This window comes from Macaca mulatta, chromosome 4 (assembly GCF_049350105.2).
Source record: "Macaca mulatta isolate MMU2019108-1 chromosome 4, T2T-MMU8v2.0, whole genome shotgun sequence".
NCBI lineage: Eukaryota > Metazoa > Chordata > Mammalia > Primates > Cercopithecidae > Macaca > Macaca mulatta.
In genome coordinates this window covers 21585922-21610316 of record NC_133409.1, presented here as the reverse complement: position 1 = coordinate 21610316, position 24395 = coordinate 21585922, and the positions used below count along the sequence as shown (strand labels likewise).

The following is a 24395-nucleotide window of genomic DNA, read 5'->3' as shown; positions in this document are numbered from 1 at the left end:
CCATATAACATATAGGGGCCTCAATTCTGGGTAACAACAAAGCAGGGACAACGCTAGGTGTAAGTCAGCTACACTTCCAGCATTGCCTCGCATGTAAGAACAAAGTAGAAGGTGGGAAGACAAGAAATAAAGTTTGTACATGTTCCTTTCCTCCTACCCTAGTAATAACCATTTTGATGTTCTTTGACTTTCCTCCTCTTCCTCTTTTCCTCTCCCTCTTCACCACTCTCCACAAACCCCTACCTTTGCTTTGGATGTGAAAACGATTGAGACATGGGGAGAAGAAAACAAAGGAGCAAAAGAGATAGAAGATAGGATTAGTGAAATGCAATATAAATGACTTTAAATGTATAGAAAAAACATGAGAATTAAAATGAAAAATTTAAATGTAAGTCATCAATTCTCTGGCTTCCTTTGAGAAAATACAGTGAAGGGTTGAGTTGGGGTTACCCCTAAGGTATGTAGTGTCCTGGTGGCAAAATTTTTTTGTACAGTCCCTGTCTCTATAAACAATCTTATATAATTGTATTTAAAAATGTATTTTTAAAACTCATGGGCCCTTGTAAGATATAATGACTTATTGATGAAGATTTGGAATAAATAATAGAGAATTACTGATGGCAGCGGGAGGTAGACAGGTTCCTAGGTGGGAAGGGGCAGGTCCCCAGTGAAACTCCATCTTCAAGCCAGGGACAGCCTGAAGCCTAGGGGCTGGGCTATCAGTTCCAGGTGAAGTCTCTAACCTGGAGTGAGATTTTCCTTGATACCTTTGGACCAATTAAGTGGTGCTTTTTCTCAGCCCATCCATGGACCGATCAGCATGCACTTCCTGCATTCTGAGCCCATAAAAGCCGCTGGACTCAGGCCAGCGTAGACACTCATGGCTACTACCTGCCTGCAGATGGTAGCCACACACTTTGGGTGTCCTCTGCGCCGAGCGCTGTTCTGTCCCCAATAAAGCTCTTCTCTGCCTTGCTCACCCTCCAGTTTTCTGCATAACCTGATTCTTTCCGGATGAAGGACAAGAGCTCAGGACCTGCTGAACAGCGGGAGCAAAAGGAGCTGTAACACTTTTCTGGTCCTTGCTGAACAGCAGTCGGGAGCTAAAGGGGCTGTGACATGTTCCTGGCCTGCTTGCCGAGCTGTGGGCGGTGATATGCTCCCAGACTGCAGAAACGAAGAGGGGCAACCCTTCCAGGGGCCTAGATCTTGGGATTCCCCAAGCCAGAGCTTTAACACTGTAGTCCTCCCACCTTCTGCTAGGGCTGGGCGGCTGCCCCACATGACGGGAAGCAGCCGCAGGGCCGGGCCAGAGTGGGGTGGTGAGACTGAAAGACCTGTAACACAAACGGGCTGAAACACACTCCCTCAAAACATGCCCCCTATCCCTGCTGCCCACACTGCAGGTGACAAGAGGGAGAGAAGAGCTGTGGCCATTCTGGAAGCCCAGACCTCGGGGCTCCTTGAGCCAGGGCTGTGACACATTGTAATACCCTCTTTGGAGCTCTGTGGTTCCTGGAATCTCTGCGTTTTGGGGTGCCACCGCATTCGACTCATCCAGACGTTGGTTTCCACAGTGGAAGCTGCTTGCGGTATGTCTGGTTGAGCCACAGTCTCGCATGGTGACGGTGCCAGGAGCTACCCGCCCTGCTGCAGCAGCTGGCATGCTTGCTGTGTACAGTGGCCGGACCCCGTACTTGCTCGCTCACACACCCTTTGCCGCTCCGCACCTGTTTCCCTCTGGGCAGGCATAGGATCTGGGCCGGTAGCGCAAGGGAGCACGGCCTGCTGGGCCAAGTGGGCTGAACGAGCCCAGCAGGAACAAGCAAAACTCAAGTAGAGGTACCACTGGCCACAGAGGTGTCCAGCCGGTAAAGCAGCACCTGAAGGATCCTGTGACAATGCATATACATTTCTTTTTGTTTAATCTGTTTGTGTGAAGATTCTCCATGGTGTCCAGGCACCATCTTTTCCTATTCAGGAAGAAAAGCCATCTCTTCATGTTCTTTATTGTCAAATGCACTGCTGTCTAATTTCATATCTCTCACCATGATTTAGAAGAAAAAAAAAAAAGCAGTGCTGCTACACACAATCCCATGGCTGATTGTCATTTCTAGCAAAACAAAATCGTTCTTCTTGCCTCTGCAGTATTTTGTACACCTTATTTTGTAATGCTGGTCACATCATTACTCATTAAGCTGCGTTATTCATCCTGCTGCTCCTGAATACTGGCTTCCAAAGTCTTTCTGAAAAAATGTTCTTTATTGATGACCACAAATGGAAATTTTACCCAAAGTATGCAGGAAAATGGGAATGGTTATTTTCTAGTCAGTTAAATTTACTACACATCTTCCAACTATGTCTTTTCTTGAATGCCTTAGGCCATAATCACTACATTCCTAAAACAGTGTCTCTTTTAATATCGCTGCACCCCACCTTCTACACTTGGCCACCAAGTGGGAAGACGGGAGAGTCTCTCTCTAGGGGTGATGCCAGATAAATAGTTCCATTTCAGTGCAGGGAATGTCTTTGACCAACCCGAGAGAACACAGATTCACCACACTGATCTGAAGCCAGAAAGGACAGCAATCTAAGACACCTCAAAGCCATCAGAGCACTGGTAGTAGACACACCACCCCAGAGGATGGCCTGATCCGCGGCACACAGTGGAGACCACCCTGGGCCCAGTGCAGCGGCACACCAAGGAAAGGACCTGCTGCTGCCACCACCTCACTGGCTCCAGGGCTGCATGTGGGAGTTGGCACTTACCCCTGGCATGCCACACTGTGAGAAGAGGGTCGAAGAGTGCAGGGATGTGGGGAAGGGAAGAAACGAGTCCCCGCAGTCTGGTCTGGCTCAGGGCACCCCATGCCAGTGAGCCCCAGACAATTTCCCAGAAGGAGCTCAAAACATCAGGCTCCCTGATGGCGGGCAGTACTGAATTGCCTATTAAGTTATTATTCTAGCTCTGCCGGTAATAACTTGGATGAATTTTGCTTTTTGCATTATCTTCCCCATGCAATATAAACCTGTCTCACAGGACAGCATAAGATCTATTAAATCATCATTGGACTAAAGATGCTTATTTTGCAGGCAGCTTTTCCAAATTCAAGTTATTTCAACATGAAAGAATGATGGCAGGCATAAACTTATCAATAATAGGCGACCTATTACTGATTTATGAAATTTGTGAAATCAAAACACCATGTAGATCCAGAGATTGATTGATTGTGCTTTGGCATTTGCTTTCTCACATTTCAGATGCCAACATATGTAGACATTATGAAATAATTTATAGTAAATCTGTTGATGCCACTAACTGGCAACTACAGAAGAAAAATATATTTAAATGTTTATTTGCAGCTTAAGGTAAAACATCTATAAATGCATATAAAGTTTATATTCAGGTCTTTCTGCACTTTAGCACACTTTAAAATATTAGAGCACATTGAATTGTATTCATAAAATGTTATGTTATAGATATATTTGTTTTCCAGGAGCAATAGTTTTGCCCAAGGCAGAATGTCAGCACATATAGAATCAGTTTGCTTGTGTTAGAAATGACCTAGAGGTCTTAATCCAGGGAGTCTCATTCAACAGGCTTGTGGGTTCATAAGCTCCTGAAGTGTATTGGTTTGTATATTAGCTTCCTATTGCCACTGTAACAAATTACGACAAATTTAGTGGTTTAAAACACTGCAAATGTATTACTTTATAGTTCTGTAACTAAAAGAACAGTATATAGTTACTACTTTTCTGGCACAGGTCAGACACAGATCTCAGTGGGCTAAAAGCAAGGTGTCAGCAGAGCTGTGTTCCTTCTGGAGGCTCTTGGAGAGAGTCCATTTCCTGGATTTTTTCAGTTTCTAGGGACTGCCCACATTCCTTAGCTCATGACCCCCTTATCTTCAAAGCTAGCCATGGCTGATCGAGTCTTTCTCAGGCTGTATAACTCTGACACTTTTTGACACTCCTTTTCTGTTGTCACTTTGCCTTCCCTCTGACTCGGATTCCTCCTGCAACCCTTTTATAAGCACCCTCGTGATTACATTGGGCCCACATAGATAATCCAAGATTATATCTCCACATCTCAAAATCCTTACCTTGATCCATCTGCAAAGTCTCTTTTGCCATATTGAGTCACATTCACAGGTTCCAGGGATACGGACATCCTCTGGGAGCCATTATTTAGCCTACGACAGTATTGAGAACTCTGAGGTATGTGAGCTGGTGTCTGTGTGTATGCACTGGATATGTCCTCAAAAAAGCTTCCCCAGAATGGCTCTTCAAAGGGGTCTGTGATTCAAAATGGTTTAATCAACCACCTTTGCAATTTAATCACCCTCTCCTTTCTCGTAGAGGGGAAAATTGAAGTCCCAGAGAGATTGACTTGTGCAAGACAACATAAATGATAGGAGATGGTGTTTTCCTGATCCCTGTTTTGACACTTCATAACTATGGCCTACCCAAAATAAATGGACAGATTACAGTAGTGCCATGCCTATGCCATGCATGAGAAAGAGAACACCTGAGACTCCAGAGCAGGTGTGTGGTTAGTCTGCAGCGAATAGAATCATTGCCACTGGCTGTTGGGGAGATTGGGTCCAATGTGATGTCCCAGTGAGAGTGGACAGGTGACTTTGCTAAGAAGCTTAGTGCCTTGAAAGTGGGCCCTGATGTATGCAGGTATGATTTAGGTGGAAAGAGAGCGGCTTATGTGATATGGCAACACACAGAGCCCAGGATGTTTCAGTTATTCATTGACAGAAGTATTAGGAATATCCTCCTAACACCTACAAGGCCTTGGAAGATTGATAACATACCTCACTGCTGTATTCCAGCACAGTGCTGCAGAGTGCAGGATCCAGGGCTGGATTCTGGCTTCAACTCTTACGTGACCCTTGGCACATTGCTTAATTTCTCTGTATCTCAATTACTTCTCTGTATCTTAATTACTCAATGAATTAATAAAGAATTAATGTTATTTAATGTCATTTCAGCAACTTACTGTCAATAGGTGACTATTTGTCACTGTGTCGAAAGGTGTAACTAGGATAATTTGTTGAAAGTAACTGGCATACAGTGAGCACTACATATTATTTTTACTGCTACTGCCATCACCACAAATGGCGCAGATACCTGTTTTGACCACTAGGTGGCAGAAGAGGAAACCATACTTGAAATTCATGCTTTTTGTTTTGTTCCTGAAATTCCGGTATACTGAAATTACAGAAGCTTAATCATACTTGGTTGTTAGTGCAGAAAAATAATTCAGGTCAGGAATAATACAGTTTGCCTCTCTGTATTCATTGCTCTTCGGTCCAGACATCACATTTATGGATTTACGCCCCCTAGCTGAAGAAGCCAGTTGTGTAGCTGTCTATGCTCCTCAGCCTGCCAGTATCTGTTCTTTATTGACTGGTACTAATTTTCCATAGACTCTATTTAGAAGTTAAAGTTGTATTTCCACACCTTATGTTTTCGAGATAGCAAAGACCTACCTAGTCTTGCATTCAGAAGGCCTTTGGTTGGCCATGATACTTCAAAGTTTTATAGGATTAATGTGATTTCCCTTTGTGCTACAAACCGAATGCAAGAAAACAACTAGTAAAATCTCACTGTTGTTTATTACAATCATGCATTAGAATTTGTACAGAAAATGAATGGAAGACTGAGAACAGAGAAAAGAGACACAGAGAAGGACAGAGTATAAATTAGGTTCTACAATTCAGCTTTGGAAAACAAAGAAAGTTGAGTAAAACACATCTACACATTGGTTTGTATTTGTCTCCTGGGAAGGAGGCAACTTAGGTCATGGTGGCACTGTGGAGGAGCTAATGAAATTAAGAAAGGAGCAGGTTTATATATGTCAAGCTCCAGGTTTGATGTAGTAGCCAAAGGCATTTGGTAGCAAAATATAAAGTAGTATTAGCACATAATTACTTTAATTATATGTTTTATAATTACATAAATCCATTAAGCATGAAGGGGAAGGAGTACCATGTTCATAATGAAAAAGTTTCATTTAACTAGCTGTGGAATAAAAAATGCTATAGACCATAGCCCCCCACCCCCAAAATACTAAAAATTCAATTTATTTGATCTGAGATAATGTACTGTATGATGAAATCCCAGGGGTATGTACTACCTTTTAAGTGTTCACATAGATGCTATAAATCATTCTGAAGCCATGTAGAAGAGCCAACGAATACTTAGAATCCTTTGCCAGAAAGTTATAGGAGAAGATCATGATTAACTGGCTCAAAATATAAAATTTTTATATCATGCACTAAAAGAGTTTGATGTAGAAAGGGCTTCAGAAGCTAGTGGATATAGTTTCCTGGTATTAGGGTATAAACAACTATTAATATTCTTTCTGATGATGTAATGCTATAACTTCAAATATTCTTTGATTTTGTTGTTAACCGAAAATCTTATTGAAGTCTTTACTGTGGTATAGTTCCTGACAACTAATAAATTAATTCTGAGCGTGGTTGAAAGTGTCCATTTAACTAGTATGTTCCAATACAGAGGGATATAAAAAATTATCAGGTATATAGAAACAGAATTTTAGAACTGGAGCATTAGAACTGGAGCAGACCTTAGGGAACAAAATGCAAGTGACATTCCATATTTACACAGCTCATTTGTATCAGAGTGAAACTAGAACCCTAGTTGCCTTCCACAACGTACTTCTATTTGTATTTTTAACATCCTTCATGTAATGTCATGGCTTTCCTTGATGACTTGAAAAAGGTCAGTACATTAACATTCTTTTAAAAGTGGAATGCCAGTAAATGTCTTCAGAGAAAGCTCAGATTCAGAGTTGGGGATATTTTCCTTCCAAGAGAAGTAACCTGGGTCTACTACCATTTCAGAAAGCTGTGTGCATGTTGACCTGTATATACATAAACATAAACATAAAAATCATACTTGGTGTAAAAGAGACCTTAAGCACTTACTTAGTTCAGTTATTTTCTTCCAAGAGGTAAAACATTATCATCCCTTTTTATTGAATAGATAAAAAAATCCAGGCCCCAGGGAGATGGACTGATTTTTCCTAGGTCAGGTGACAGATGAGTAATGGTGAGGGCAGGACAGTTCTCCCAGCAAAGAACTACAATATGCAGTCTCTTGTTGGAATACAAAACAAAACCTGAAAACATATCAATTTCTTTAAAAATCATTTTCTGCTTCTTCTTCTTAAGTTCAAGGACCCAGAACTTTATACAAAATAGAACCTTCCATAATTGTGTAAAAGTAGATTACCAAGTAATTGATTGCATTTTAGATAGTATAGTCAAGTTCCTTGGTCTCCTTGAAAGTGAATCTTGAAAACTGGATTGACTACTGGCAGTTGGTCCACTGTCCCGTAAGTATTGTTTTGACTAATGAAATAAATAGAAGCCCTCAGATAGCTTGTTTTTGCTAATCAGCAAGTTGCTTCAGTGAATGTAGCAAAAATCAGGCACGAGTCACTATATATCACAGAAATAATCGAGATAAATTAGAAAATTGTCCAGATACTGTAGGCTGCATTTAGTAAAGCCAGGCAGAGCAACGTCAGGCAGAAATTATTCTCTTTTGGAGTTACAGATAATGGATATACAAGTACAGGTTGCAGTTTTGGTTTCACAAATGGAATTTGAGGGCAAAGGTGCAATTTGGTAATGAAAAGGTACAAATGGTATCTCTGTAGTACAGCACAGTGGAGAAGCTTCTAGAAGAAACTTTATATGTAGTGGCCGTAAAAATGCTCCTAGTACGGAGGTGCTACAAATAACACGATACTAATAATGATACAATAATATATCATTGTCCCCAGGTTGTAGTAGGATAACTCAAGACCTTCCTGCATGGGCTTCTCCCTCACATGTTACCGGATTAGAAAGGGGTTTCTGTCCTGCTTCCCGAAAGGTCAGATATTTAGGTCTGAAGAAAGAGGCGGAGGCTACGAAAAGTTCCTGATATTATATAAAGGTAGAAACTGATAAAACCAGAAAATAGAGGCAGGAAAAACAGTGATAGAAGACATGGAATGCAAAAGAAAAAGAGAGAAAGTAACATTTATTGGCATCTATTTTGATGAAAGACACTGTGCTGAACACTTTGTATTCTCATGTTTAATTCTCATAATAACTCTAGGAGGTAGCTACAATGTGCAGATGACAAAATAGCACGCAGAAATACTAATTTTCACACAGCTACTAAGTAACACAACTAAGATGCAAATTTCCACGTGACTTCACATTCCACTCTAGGCATTACCAGACCATTGGCAAAATTTCAAAATGAGAGATTGGCACAATCATCTAATAAATTGATTTTAGAAATAATATTTGAGATGGACTTACATAAACAAATATCAGAAGAGAAAGAAAAAGATGAAGAGATTACTTTGAAACACCCTGATCATAAAAGCCAAGTATCTGCTAAGCAATCTGACTTGAGAAGGGTGCTGTAATCAAGGTTTTAATTCAATATCTCTTGATCTGTCTTCCTCATTATCCTCATCCACCCTATTTCCAAGGGAGCTATAGTGACCTCGCAAGTCATCACCCATGCATAAAAGAGTGGGTACTGAAATATCTTTCCAGTCCTGACAAGAAGGAATGCGGATGTGTTTGACATCTTCACTCCCAGGAATGAAGCCAAATAGCTGCTTTATGCGATGCATGATGAGGAGCCGAGAGTGCTGCTCGGCTGCTTGTTCAAAGAGCTCTCTCTCATTCTGGAGGTGGCTGGTCCAGTAGCAATGTTGCAGAGAGGTGAAGGGAGAGCAGCACCTTGCCACACAGCAGGAGACTAAGACAGCAATGGTTGCCAAGGTGATCAAAATCCAACCCAGCATCTTCACATCATTATTAAAAAGAAAAACAGGAAGTATCAATACATCAAATATTCAAGCAACAGCCATGGGAGGAGGGATTCCTACAAACTAAAATATGGGCATAAAATTTGCTTTTCCCATCTTTAATATGTCAACAACGTTTTAATGATATGATTTGGAAATAGATCTCATGGAGGGCATAGGCCCAGCCATTTCAATTTGGTTTTTGAGTTACAAAGAAATTTGACCAGTTAACTTGGAATGGATTCTAAATACAGTCCTTGAAGTGACAGATGCTATAACCCACCAATTAACCTTACATATGATACATACCTTTCTTTGCTTTTAGTTCAACCTTCCTTCTCAACTCTCAGGTACAGGCCTATGCATTCTTTGAGTGTTTAATAAATGTTTGATAATGTTGGTGACGAAAATGATATGATACATAATAATAGTAACCTTCTAAGGTGTCTTCAATGATGTACCAACAGGTGTTCATTGATATTTCTTCCTGAGTTGCTCTTTCCTCTTTTGCAGCTAAAAAGCAAGTCAGTGAACAGACTCATGTATCTAAATGTATTCTAAATAGCATAGTTGGCTGGGTATGGTGGCTCATACTTGTAATCTCAGCACTTTGGGAGTTCAGGCAGGTGGATCACTTGAGGCCAGGAGTTCGAGACCAGCCTGGCCAACATGGTGAAATCCTATCTCTACTAAAAATACAAAAATTAGTCGGGCATGGTGGCACATGCCTGTAATTCCAGGCACTCAGGAGGCTGAGGCACGAGAACTGCTTGAACCCAGAAGGCAGAGGTTGCACTGAACCCAGATCATGCCATAAAAATGCTCTGGTGACAGAGAGAGACTCCATCTCAAAAAAAAAAAAAAAAAAAAAAGACAAAAAAAAAATAGCATAGTCACTGTGCCATGTAGTACATTATTGTTTTCCTTTTCATTTCCCTTATCCTCAAATAATCATTTGCTGACCAGTTTCATTATGTGTCTTTGAAACATACTTTAAAAGGAAAATGAACTAGTTTTTGAGACTATTTAGAGTTGGCTTTTAAAGATTGACTCAAATGGCTGTTTTTTATTGTTAGAATCTTTTTTTTTCTTTTCATTTTACTGTTTTCAATATTTTGCACTTCTTATGTTAAGTGAGAGAGGTAAGTTCCACATATTTGGGGATGGTAGCAGTATGCAGTCACAGTCTGGGTATTGAAGGCCTCTTCTGCATCTTATGATTTATCAACAGGCCTGGAGTTTCCAGTGTGTGCACAGTGGGATAGTTGTACTCTATGGAGGTTAAAACCTACAAAGTGATATTTATTACCATTTAACTAAACAGAGGCCAGCATGGCGGAGGAAAAACCATCCCAGATGCCCATTAATCTATAAACAATCATTTACTGAGCTCCAGGTTGACCTTCCCCCGTGTGTAATACATATGCTTGGTTATGGGGAACTCAGATGTGAATAATTAAAGATGCATTCATTTTCTCTGTGATTTTTAAGCCTGAAAAGGGAGACAAATGAGCAAGCCAAGAAATATGACACAATGGGATAGTTTTTGATATGAGTAATCAGAGCACCCGAGGAAGCACAATGGAATGAACTCACTTAAGGGAAAGGAGTATCAGGGAATACTTCCCAGAGGAGATAATGCAAAAGCCTAGATTATTAAAAAGAAGTTCACCAGATGAAAGAAGGTAAAGCGAGTTCTAAGAAGGTAAAGAAAAATAGCATGAATAGTTGGCAGAACCTCAAGACATTTGGACTCACATGCTCGTAGGAGTCATGTAAAAGTGGTCAAGGGCAAGATGTTGAAGCCTTGCATGTTATGCCAAGAAATTGGGTTTGTTCTTAGGCTAGTAGAAAATCACTGAAGGGCTTCATATGCAGTAGGGAAGGGATCTCATCATTCAGTTTGGACTTAGAAAGATATTTTTGGCATATGTCTAGAAGGTAGATTGAAATGGGGTGAAGTTAATGTCAGGAAGATATTTTAGAATGGGGCATAGGCAAAGAAGATAATTGAATTTAAGGCGATTTTGTCTCACAAAAATCTAACTGAAAAAATAACATATTAATGAAATGTGATTGAAGGTTGAGACAGTCACAGAAGACGGCCTAGTGAAAAGGAAATAGCATGATCTTGGGATATCTTGATCCAGTTTATTAGCCCTGAATTATACAAGTTACATAAACTTTTTGAGCTTTGATTTACTTATCTGTAAAATGGGGTAGTAATATCCATCTCTCAATATTATCAGAACTAGAATTAAGATATGAAATATTTATACAGTATATGAAAAGTACATCAATAAATGTAAGTTTTGTTGTCACAAAACCAAACAACCTACTGGCAATGGTACTCAGAACTGTAAAAGTGTCTTTTCACAGAAATTTGTGTATGCATTTAATAACACATTTTATTTTGACTTTAAGAAAATCTTACCAATGCGTATTACAATTTAGCTTTTCTTAAGCAAGAAAATTATTTTAAGTTATACTTTATTGATTTTCTGAATTTTCACATATTTTTACATAGCTCCTCTGAGCATTAGGGCTAGTATTTTAAAAGTTAAGACAGAGCATATCTAATGGTATTTCTAACTTTTTAAAAACTGGGCCATATTGCAATAACTTGATATTCTGTGTCTTGATGGTAGCTTTTCCCGACTAAATAACTTTAGCATTTCTAAAATGTAGTAACTCTAAGATTACCAGTGAAAAAATATGCATGCCTTTGCAATAAGTAGTTTTAAAAAGCTATGCTTTTACTATATGACAGTGGTTTCAGAATGTGTTTTTTCCTCAAATCCCTTGGAGAAATTGATGACAGCCAATGTCACTCTTTCTACTGACAAAATGCACAATAGCACTTTAAAAATTTAACCTATAAATGTAGTAGGGTTCAGGCTTTCTTCCCACCCCACTCTACTTTCTGACATAAACCTATCCATAGACACCAAATTTAGAATCACAACTGGAATTATTTTTCATTATAATTAAGCTTCCTATAATTTTAGATGAGATAGTAATACATTAGAATGCATATTTAAAGGCCGGGCACGGTGGCTCAAGCCTGTAATCCCAGCACTTTGGGAGGCCGAGACGGGCGGATCACAAGGTCAGGAGATTGAGACCATCCTGGCTAACACGGTGAAACCCCGTCTCTACTAAAAAAATACAAAAAACTAGCCGGGCGAGGTGGCGGGCGCCTGTAGTCCCAGCTACTCGGGAGGCTGAGGCAGGAGAATGGCGTAAACCCGGGAGGCGGAGCTTGCAGTGAGCTGAGATCCGGCCACTGCACTCCAGCCTGGGCGATAGAGCGAGACTCTGTCTCAAAAAAAAAAAAAAAAAAAAAATGCATATTTAAGAATATATATACAGAAGATGGGATTTACTAATATAGCAATAATATTCATTATAATATCTAAAATCTATTGTTCTTAATATAGATTCTAGAAATCATATCAAACACTTCCAATATATTGGTAAATGTATTCCTCACAACAACCCCATGTGGTAGGTGCCATTAATATCCCCATTTTACTCAAGGTTTTGCAGGTTAATAAGTGGCAAAGCAAGACTAAAACTCAGTTCTGCTGACTCCAAAGCCCAACATGCTAACTATGTATATTCGCTCAGTAGAACTCACTTTGATGAACAGTATCTAGTATTGTATTCTATAATCAGAGAATATGAGAAGCAGTAGGAATCTGCAATGTTTCCAGTGACTGTAGTTCTATGGGATAACATAGCAGGGGGAAAAAAATCTACTTACCTGTGACTGGTATCTGTGCAGAAGAGCTATTTCATCTCTTACTAGGATCACGTCAGAAGGAGCTGATCTGCAACATGGAAACCCAGCTAGGATCTCTTCTCGTTTGCTGGCACTGACATTATCAAATATTGGGTAATGGTCCACAGATGCAAATTCACTTGCTGCACATTCATAGTACGTGCCTGTCAGCAGGGTCACCGCCAGCCAGGTTAAAGGAGCAACAACTGCCCTCCCAGTGATGTTGAAGAACCTAAGGCAAGCCAGCTTGCACTCTAGGGGGCTGATTCTCCTGTATGGAGGGACACAGCCGCAGCAGTATTCACCGGTAATTGTCCACATTTGGCTTCTCAGAGCAAAGCCAGCAATCAGAAGGATCAAGGCAGGAATGACAAGAAAAGCAGAACCATAATAGAAATTTTTTCCAACCTGACAAGGACAGCTGAATGTGGAAGAGGAGAAGAGCTGTTGCCCACCAGCAGTCAAAGCTGCAATTAAAGAATTGATAAATATACCATTTCTCTGCAGAGAAGACACAATACTGTTGAGAGTTGGGCACATCGTGGGAAGCTCTTACACAAATCAGCTTGTGGCCCTTTCTGATCATTAGACTCCGCCAGCTATAACCATTTTATGGGATCTTACTGGTTTAACTGGTTGTGTCAAGTGATCCAACATCCTTACATGTTTAAAGGATTCTAGCATCTTTCCTTGTGTACTTTGAAAACGCTGAGCTCAGATTGATTACAGCTGAAAGAAATTGAGAGCAAGCTCCTTTAGGTATGAGTGAAGGGAGGAATTTCTTTTTTTTACTATAATTAAAAAGGAGGCTCGCTTAGAAAGCAGGCTGCCTCCATCTTTCTGTGTGCTGCTTTGTATGACACAAAATGCTGAGCACCAGCAAATAGAGCATTGAAAGCAAAACGAGACATTCTTAACCTTGTACTAGACCAGCATCTTGTCACCATAAAATTATAATAAAATTATTAATGGAAATTATTAAATACTAGAGCAATCCAAAATTTAGGGCTGGCTGGAATGTTCCTAAGGGTTCTGCTAGAAGAGCTCAAAAGATTTCCCGAAGGAAAGAACAAAGCTAGATGCCCCTAAAGCCAAATCACAACAAAATATTCTAACTTTGCATAAAAATTTTAAATCTGCTTGCATTCACAGAATATTGCTATGTGCTGCTTAAAAATTTAAGTTGCAGATTTGCTTATAGGTATCTTTTTGTTATATGAAAATATGATTTTTTTTTTTTTTTTGAGACAGAGTCTTGCTCTGTTGCCCAGGCTGGAGTGCAGTGGCCCGATTTCGGCTCACTGCAAGCTCCGCCTCCCAGGGTTCACACCATTCTCCTGCCTCAGCCTCCCGAGTAGCTGGGATTACAGGCGCCTGCCACCTCACCCAGCTAATTTTTTTGTATTTTTAGTAGAGACGGGGTTTCACCGTGTTAGCCAGGATGGTCTCGATCTCCTGACCTCGTGATCTGCCCACCTTGGCCTCCCAAAGGCTGGGATTACAGGTGTGAGACACCACACCTGGCCGATATTTGGTTTTTAATAAAGTTATATATCTGAAAACAAAAAGTAAGATGTAAGATGTTTTCTTTGTGTATTTAACCAGTAAATATTTATTATAGAATTTCAATATAAAGGGCACCGAAATAGGTTTGACTGGGTTTATACAAAGTGAATATGATATACATTTCTCTTCTCAAATAAACTTTTAACTGAACATGGTTAAACACATAATTAGTGAATGGAAAGGTAGTACTGAGAAATTCACCCAAAATGCAGTATAAACAAACAAAGAAATAAAATAATTATTTTTGAAAACAGTTAAGCAACTATACAATATGTCTAGTAGGAGTTCTGGAAGAAAAAAGGAAGGAATAGAAAGGCAATATTTGAAGAAGAAATAACTGAGAACTTTGCAGAATCAAAGAAAAGTTCTTACATCCGAAGAATGTTGGGTATTCTGAGCAATATACAGAAAAATAAATGCACAACTAAACACAGAGTAAAACTGCAGAATGTGAAAAATAGAGATTCTTTAAAACTATCAGAAAGAAAAAAACAGATAACCTACAAAAGAAGGGCAATGACTGACAGCAGACTTCTCATCAGTAACAGTAAAGACCAGAAGACATTATCTTCAGAGTGCTTAATACCAGCCAAATTATCATTCAAGACTGAGCAAAATAAGGACACATCAAGGCTAAGGGAATTTACCATCCACAGAACCTCATTAGGAGGGTTACTAAAGGATATATTACAGCAAAAAGAAAAATGAGCCCTGAGGAGAGACACAGGAGCAAAAAATAATGATGGGCACAAGTATAATCTTTTAAAAGTCCATTCACTTCAGAAATAACTAATTTTTATTTCAAAAGTAACAACTAAGGCAATGTATTATTATAATAAGATGTCACTACATATCTACTAAAATGTCTAATATAAAAAGACTAGCCATACCAAATGTTGGCAAGGAGGCAGAGCAACTGAAATTCTCATATACTCATGGTGGGAATGTGAAATGGAGTAAACAATTTGGAAAATTGTCATTTTATTTAAAAGGTAGCCATACATCTGCCATATAACATAAGCACTTGTCTCCTAGTTACTTACACAAGAGAAATGAAAGCACATGTCCACATGAAAACTTGCACATGAATGTCCATAGCAACCCTATTTAGAATAGCCAAAAGCTGGAAACAACCCAAATATTCATCAACAAAGGAATGAATCAACAAAGTATTATACATTCATACAAAGGAATACTACTCAGCAAAAAAAAAAAAAAAGGATAAAACGATTGAAAGTAACGGCAAAAACCACAATTACATTTGTGCCAACCTAATATATATTAGTGACATGAAGGAATTCAGAAATAATTTTCTGGATGAAATAATTCAGGAAAAGTACATAGTGTATGATTCTTTTAATGTAAAATTTTAGGAAATGTAAATTAATCTATATCGACAGAAAACAGACCAGTGCTTGCCTAGGAAGTCTGGAAGTAGGGATAAGAAGAGAGGGATTACAAAGGAATATGAGAAATATCCCTTTGTAATTCTGGGGTTGTATCAACTTGTGCCGCGGAATTTTAATTTAAGGAGGTGACTGAGTGACAACACAAAGAGGCCAATGCCATTTAAATAATTTATTGCCACATAAGATCATGGGGGCACATCAGGTTTGGTCAAGGGACAAGAGGTGGCAGGGAAAGCCTAGCTAGAGCCTCTATTGGGCACTGTGTGGAAAAGGCAAGGGAGGTCAGGGAAGACACTTAGGGTTGGCTCACTTAAACAATTCTGATTGGCCTTGGGGCACAGAGGCTATCCCTGTGACCTGGGATATTGCCTGTGACCTGGCCATAGTTTATTTAAGGGAGGGTAAATATTGGCTTGGTAAGTGAAAATTAGATAAGGAAGTGGTTCAGATTATGGGCTTTGATCACAGGGGTGATGTAAGCAACTTGGCCATTATTTGACCTTGTAATTAATGGATGCCGAATAGACAAATACAGAATCTGAGAAAACTCAACTAGAACAGGGATGATGGAAATGTTAATTACATTGATTTATTTGGTGGCTTCCGCGGTATAAGTGTAATCACTAAAAGAATAGAAATCCAACGCATAGATCATTCAAAAAAGAGGAAATACAAAGAGAATATTGACAAGAAAGGAGAGAGTAAACAATGGAAAGAGGCTGGTAAAGAGAAAACAGAAAATAATGGTAGAAATGGGACTAAATATATCCATAATCACAACAAAAAAATTTTTTCAACAGCTAACAATCACGGACACTAGTTACTGTTCTAAGAACTTTATGTTATTTAGTTCCTACAATAACCCTATGATGAGATACTAATATCCTCAATGTTTTTACAGATAAGAGGACTAAGGTGTGGAGAGATTACCCAGGAAAATTGACGTGGCCCTTCCGCCCATCACACACAGATGAGCAGAAGCGCCAGGATTGGGACTCAGGTGGTCTGACACATGCTTTTAACCACTATTCCAGAGCTAGATTAAACTTACCTACAAAGTCACTGGAAAATAGAGTCATGCTGCTTACAAGTGATACTCTCAAAACTGTACCACAATGCTTGAAAATGAAGGTACTGAAATATATATCAATGGGAGCAATAATATTAACAGAAGACAAAACTTAACTAAAAAGTGTCAAAAGGAATAATTTTGGCAATTGTCAACTTGTGTGTCTGTGACTGTATAACTTTGAAATATATAAAGCAATAACTAATCAAATTATAAAGAAAAATTCTTACAATTATGGATATATATGTGTGTGTGTATATATATATGATGGAGTTTCGCTCTTGTCGTCCAGGATGGAGTTCAATGGCACGATCTCGGCTCACTGCAACCTCTGCCTCCCAGGTTCAAGCGATTCTCCTGCTTCAGCCTCCCGAGTAGCTGGGATTACAGGCATGTGCCACCATGCCCGGCTAATTTTTTGTATTTTTAGTAGAAACCGAGTTTCACCATGTTAGCCAGGCTGGTCTCGAACTCCTGACCTCAGGTGATCTGCCCACCTTGGACTCCCAAAGTGCTGGGATTACAGGCGTGAGTCACCATGTCTGGTTGGAGAGATATTTTTAATATGCTTTTATCAGAAATGAATCAATCAAGTAAATATCAGAAAATATATAAAATGTACAAAGAACAAACTTAGCAAGTTTTGTCTGAGATTTATATATATATATATAAATAATATGTAGTGTATTTACATTTCAAAACAGAAAAGAGGTCTTGAAATGTTCTCAACACATAGAAATGATAAATACTCAAGATGATGGATACCCTAAATGCCCTAACTTGCTCATTGTATATTCTATCCATGTACCTCATAAATATCATGTATCAACACAAAAATTTTAAAAAGCAAAGCCTGAAGTGTATATAGCAACATGTTTAGTAAAGCTTAATAGTAAATACCACATCTTTCCTTAGGCTTATAATTTAATTTTTATTTTTTACATATATATACATTTTGAGACAGAGTCTCACTCTGTCACCCGGGATGAAGTGCAGTGGCACCATCTCAGCTCACTGCAACCTCCGCTTCCCAGGTTCAACTGATTCCCTTGCCTCAGCCTCTCAAGTAGCTAGGATTACAGGTGCCCTCCACCACACCTGGCTAATTTTTTTTTTTTTGTATTTTTAGTAGAGATGGAGTTTCGCCATGTCGGCCAGGGTCTCAAACTCCTGACCTCAGATGATCCACCAACCTCGGTCTCCCAAAGCGTTGGGATTACAGACATGCACCACCATGTTCGGCCTCCTTATGTTTATAATTTTATATTTAAAAATCAACTTAATTAAAGTATAGATGGTCCCCACCTTACAATTGTGTGAAGGCAATATACATTCAGTAGAAACCCTACATCAAACATGCATACAACCATTCTGTTTTTTTATTGTCAGTTCTGTATTCAATAAATTACATGACATATTCAATACTTTATTATGAAATAGGCTTTCTGTTAGATGATTTTGCTCAACTGTAGGCTAATGTAAGTGTTCTGAGCATGTTAAGGAAGGCTAACTTAAGCTGTGTTGCTCGGTACGTGAGGTATATTAAATGCATTCTGAGTTGTGATTGGTTTATCGGGATATAACCCTATCACAAATTGAGGAGCATCTGTATATGGGGAGTAAGGAAGTAGAGAAGGAAACTGTAGACCATTCTTTCAGGGAATTATGTAGGAAAGGATGGAGCATTGATTGATTAGATGTCATTATTGGATTGTAAAATTCTTGCTGTAAAGGAGTTTGTAGATGATAAATTCCCAAGTTTTACTATTGCTTACTGTTGAAAGAACTAATCACTTCATCTGCAGTGCCAATGTGTAACTTGTCAATGACTGTGAATGATTACATTCATGAGTAATCAATTTTCTCAGTTCTTTTGTGATGTTATAATACTTCAGACTAGTGAACACCAGAAATTTATTTTTTACAGGTCTGGAGGTTGGGAAGTACAAGATCAAGGTGCTGGCATTGTTTTCTGGCAAGGGCTCTTCTCTGCTTCCAAGATGGCACCTTGTTGCTATATCCTCACATAGCAGAAAAGCAACAAAAGTCTAAGCTATTTCCTTCCAGCCCTTTGATAAGGTACTAATTCATTCACGAGGGCAGAGCCTTCATGACCTAATCATTTCCCCAAAGGCCCCAACTCTTAAAACTGCCACAATGGGCATTAAGTTTAAACACGTAAGTTTTAGGGACATTCAGACCTTTGTCTTCTCTGATAGTTTGTGGGTGATCATACAACCCACAGATCAGTGGATGTCCTCCTTTATTAGCACCTTCCCAAGTGTCTACTCTGCTGCCCACGTATTCCCAAAGGACCAGCCTAGGAGCGTAGCACAATTCACCATTTCCTTGGGTTGGTTGACTGCAGTGCAGTTTGACTAGACTGAAGAATGAGTCTTTCTCCTAACCCCAGTTCCAAATTTAGTCCTAACAAGACTAAAGAACTCTTAGTAAAACACGAAAAACTTTGCTTATGCATTATCTTGAAATAATATCTTGAATAAATATCTTTCCTAGTTGGCTGCCAGGGCAGACATTATAGATCATGTACCTGCTTGAAACATCATCTCTCTGCTTTCTTCTATTTAAGGGAGGAGTACTTTTACATTAAAAAAGGAGTCTGTGGAACACAGGGCTCACTGGCATCCTAAGAGCTGCTGAAGAATAGTAGGCTTCATAGTCTGAAAACCAGTAAACCAGTGTCCCCTGTGATAGTGAGTACAGCTGTGGTCGTGCAGGTTGTGCTTTGTACAGTAGCACCTGGCAGGGTCTCTGCTCCTTCCTCAAGCTCTGTGTCTTGACTGGAAGGTCATGGGGCAAAGGGGAACCATGTCAGTCTGAAATACAAGCTGACTTTTTCTAATACACCCAATGACATCCTGAATTCTCCCGATGGCCCTAACGTGACCATACCACAGCCATTAGAGTTTGGTGAAATTGATTCCAGTACTGCCATCACCTCGCAGCAAGCACACAGGCCCTTTCTATGTTATTCTCTGCAGTATCTAACTCAGAACTCAGGATTGCCCACAAATTGACCCAGCAACATGCTGTCACTGAACCTTAGTAAGCTTTGTGAGTCGTCTCTAAAATAGTTTGCTCTAACATAATTAGAGTGTGTGCAGTACCAAATATATCTGATTTGGAATCATCAAATTTAGTCCAGATCCCTTCTTGTTGCCAACATCCAGATAACCTTGAACACATTTCTCAACCTCTCTACTTTTAGATTCTTATCCTATAAAATGGCCACAATTACAGTAATATTTCATAGATTGTATTTGAGTTAAAATGAGATAAAGAGAATGCAAACCATGTTGTAAACTGTAAATTTGATATACATATAAGTTGCTATTAATTGCTACTAAAAAACTCTCCACCCCTACCCCACAACCAAGTGAAATTAATTTTCCTGAGATCATACTGTCATAGAACATATGCAGTCATGGAAATACCGTAGATATTGTAAAATTCCATTCAATTTATCCAACTACAAGAATAACCTATCGTAACTAGTCTTTATATAGTGCATTTAATGTGTTTTATGGCACACCTGTGTCTTTGATTCTCACAATTATTCTGTGAGGTGGGTGATATTGTTGCCATTTTGCAAATGTGGAAACTGAGCCATAGAGCAATAAAATGGCTTGCCCGAGGCCACACAGCCAATAAATGGTAGGGCTGCAACAGCCTGAGCCTTCCAAGTCCTCCTAGGTTCTTTCAACTACACCACACTTTTCTTCAAAGTATTCTTGAGTCTGTCCCTTTATAGCAAGAATTTGCCAGAACAAATAGGACGAATGGACTCAAACTATAAGTAGTAGAAAACTACTTTCCTAAACTGAATTTTCCGCTTCTGTTTCTGGAAAGATTCTGATCTTCCTCTGCACCCTGCAGTTGTCAAGGTGAAAGGATTTTTTATTTGAACTTTAAGTATTTCTGCATAAATAAAGAGAGCCTTCAATAGCTAACGTCTCCAGAACTCTCAAAAGAAAGCTAAGGGCTTACTTCCTCTACCAGATCATTATACTTTATTATACTGTAGAGCACCCATTTTGAACAACAGTTTTGTAAGAAAATATTGCCCGTCCTATCACTCCTTAATGTTGTTGATTGCTGCTAATGAAAAGAAAAAAAGGTTACCAGATATATTTCAATACTGCAATCACACAAGATAGGGATCTATGGTTTTGGGGACAATATGATAACCATTGGTGTAATTAAGGGATCAGGTTTGAACTCAGGATTTATTACCTACAGATTGCTGATCTTGTCTCTCTAATTCTTACAACAATCAATCCAAGACTGAATAATGCTAACATTTAGATCTATCTTGGATTGCAAAGGTTTCTGTTTATGATTTTAAAACAATGTATTGGCATGAGAACAAAACACCACTCTTGAACTCCCTTGGGCTAAAGAATTTTTTGTGTCTCGGTGCTTCAGGTCTGACTTCACATTATCAGCTTTTATGGCTCTAGATTACAATTCATCCTTACAAATGAAGCAGTTATTTGATCCATGGCAAGTTACGTGGCTATAAGAAAATCCTGTTGTTATGCTCAGCAAAGAGCAAAAGCAGTAGAGTGCAGAAGTAGCACTCCTGTCTCAAAGCAAGGAAGAGCTTACAAAAACAAAACAAAAAGACCTGGACTGATATACCTTTAAGAAACAGACAAAAGAAGATAAATTGAAGATCACGTTCTTCATCTATCACGCACTATGTCTCGCCCTGCACACCGAAGACCAGAATACCATAAAATAGTAAGATCTTTCTACAAAGAGATTTTTTCTACTTCAGAGAAAATGTTTTCTTGAGTGATTTCTGATTTATTTTAAAAAGTGATGCTATAAGAATTTTTAGTGGAGGAAAGAGAGTGTTCAGCGAGGTGAATCATAAATGATACATCCAGGAATAATTATGATTATCTCCCACATAAAGAATAATCAATTCTTTATACAGACTTTAAGGTCTTCTTTTCTGACTAATTATATCCATATGAGTGTCAATTTTTTTTTGCCTCTGACAGAAGATATGAAAACATTAGCAATTTTTTGTATTTCATACTTCAGGAAATAGGAATTTATATATATATGTATGTGTATACAGGTATATATATGTGTGTATATATATAGTTGATTATGTGTAAAACTGAATAGAAATAGGTCATCAAAAAAGGATTGCCTTTAAAAATGTTTCCTATTATCCTTTCTATATATTCCAGGTTAAGAGTTATTTATAAACCTTACTTTTTTGCAGATTAGTTTTAAATAACATTCTTTAATACTCTCTTAGTTTTAGCCATTCAGAAGCTACAGATACAAAAACTTATTGTTAACTTTAAAATTCTGTTAATTATTTCAGGAGACTGATGGGCATTTGATATAATTAAGTAATTTCAGACTTGGTGTTTAGAATTGTAGTGACTAACTGGCACACTTCAGTTTGAAATGCCTGCGGATACCTCCTCTGGCCTTCTGGTATCTTGATTTATTTTCCTGTGGGACTCTCAAGTGCTAAAGATAAATGATACATACTTCCTATTATACCAAAATCACTTGATTTTATAACGCAGTTAAAATGTATTTTTATCCTGATACATTCATAACCTACTGAAATAGTTAATGATGTTCTCTCAGATATTCACATGATTATTTTTATTGTTTTAAAAACTATGAAGATAAACTTATGTTGACCTTTCCTAGCATCTGTGGTATGGATTTGAGACCCAGCTGAACAGGCAGTTCAAGGTACAGTCCTTGGCCATGAAGCAGAATAGAGAAAGCTGGCCTTTATGGGTACTGAACCAGAAACTCAGCTGGAAATAAAATAGGTTTCAATATATAATAGTGCCCACCCATCAGGGACAGAGAATAAATTCCATTATTTCAGTTTGGCCTTAATTATAAATGGACACAATTTTGGGACCATGGCATGTAGGTAGGGTATAATTTTTTTTTACTTTTTTTTTTCAGATTCTTTTGTTTTACTGGTAGTTACAACAATCTCATTCTCTCTCTCTCTCTCTCCCCTTCACCTTTGTTTATCTTTATGCTGTAGCATTAGTATATGGCAGCACTTTGTCTTCTGCTGTGGCTCTTATATGTTAGGCAGACTTTTCATTGATAATTTACCAGCATTTCTTGTGATTTATTATTAGGTTCTTGGAAGAATCCTAAGTCAAACCTAAATTGTCTTAAGCTTTAGTTTTCATTTATAATGTACTCTAAAAATGGGATATATTTTGGAGATCTATAAGGAAATATCACTTTCCCCTTTTTTCTCTAAGTAAAAAGAAAAGAAACTCACAAATTTGCTGCTACATTTGGGTTTATCCTGAAGGTCTCCTTGGCAGATCTGGGAGCCATTAGGGATTGTGCAGACTCCTGAGAAGTCTTATCCAATTCTTCCTTCCAACTGAAAACATGGCTGGCATATATTTTAGGAAAACAGAAATTTATGTTAGAAATTAGTATTTTTAAAAAACTGTCCTCCATGAAAATACATTGCAAGTTATCATGTAAGCAAATGCATAGAAGGATGTTCTCATGTTGAGAAATTCATTTTATTTAACAGCTCTCTCTCCCCCACCCCACATCAATGTATCCAAATGTTAATATAATTTGTTTTCAAAAGTGTGAATTGTTGCAATAATAGGAGGAAGGAAAAATTGTACAGATGACCTCTAAGGCTACTTCAAACCAGATTTTGTAAAAAAAAGAAATACAGTAGTATACTGTCATAACTTGCCTGTAACAAGAAACTACCCCTTTTTCTCCAGAATAAAGATCTCTTTGTCCTTACCTATGGAGCTCTGGTTGCCCAGCTGTGTAAGGATTATGAGAAAGATGAAGATGTGAACCAATATTTAGATAAAATGTAAGTGAAAGTCCTTCATTCTTATTGAATGTCTGTTGTTTCTTACATCACCTGCATTCTTGCTGCCTCTGATGACTTCCCTTGCTTCATTTCACCAGTGGTTCTTCTATCTCAATTAATCACATCTGAAAGCTGAACATAATTTCTTACAAGTGCCATTTGGGTTGATAGAATAAAGTAATAGGAAGGAATTTTTTCCTACAAATATCAAGTGTGGGATGTTTTCTCTTTAGTTAGAAATCATTTCTTAAGTGACTGAAGAGTTGCTTATAAGCAAAATATGTGGTAAAATTGAAATTGTTCTATTAACAACATGAGGGAACATCAAATTTATTCTTTTCAGAAGTCTTTTGTTCCAACACAACTCCTTCCAATATAAATATATGCTTACACAAGCACAGACCATCTATTGAAAGATATGTAAGAAACTCATAATGGTAGTTTCCTAAAGGGAAGATGGAGAAAATGGGAATTATGAATTAAAGGGAGAGTTTATTTTGTTTGAGATAGCATTTTTATTGTTTGAATGTTTTTTAATCCTTACTATGCTTTTCTTAAAAACACATTAGGTAGAAAAACTCACTTCTTCCTTTTTAAATGAGACCCATTCTCTTTGTCTTTATTATTGGAGATTCCTCCTGCACAAATTCTACCTTTTGATTTTCTCTGAATAACTATGTGATCATCAGATGATTGCCAAACAATAAAACATCTGTCAATGGTTTTTGAGCTTCTAATTATAAACTCTGAAGAGGACTCTAACAGAGGAAAGACTGGAAAATGTGTACTGGTTAGAAGATTTATCTAGGCAGATTGAAGGGGAAATTTAGCCT

At 38.4% G+C, this 24395-nt stretch overlaps 2 protein-coding genes across 3 annotated transcripts in view; one reads left to right on the top strand and one right to left on the bottom strand.

Annotated features, from left to right (window-relative positions):
- Nucleotides 1-8127: 8127 nt before the first annotated feature.
- Nucleotides 8128-23051, bottom strand: CALHM4 (calcium homeostasis modulator family member 4). Of its 2 annotated transcripts, XM_028847054.2 has the most exons (3): nucleotides 22993-23051; nucleotides 12621-12687; nucleotides 8128-8851 (listed from the first exon to the last, which is right to left on the bottom strand). In XM_028847054.2, the coding sequence occupies exons 1-3, from the start codon at nucleotides 23049-23051 to the stop codon at nucleotides 8465-8467; spliced, it is 513 nt and encodes a 170-aa protein (XP_028702887.1). In that variant the 3' UTR covers nucleotides 8128-8464. The 2 variants fall into 2 exon arrangements, with proteins under 2 accessions (XP_028702887.1, XP_001111367.2); XM_001111367.5 differs by lacking the exon at nucleotides 22993-23051 and having other exon boundaries at nucleotides 12621-13178.
- Nucleotides 21309-24395, top strand: part of TRAPPC3L (trafficking protein particle complex subunit 3L) — a 45388-nt gene continuing 42301 nt past the window's right edge. The window contains 2 exon segments of the mRNA NM_001194514.3: nucleotides 21309-21446; nucleotides 23465-23562. Coding sequence (NP_001181443.1) covers nucleotides 21405-21446; nucleotides 23465-23562 — 140 coding nt within the window. The 5' untranslated portion in view covers nucleotides 21309-21404.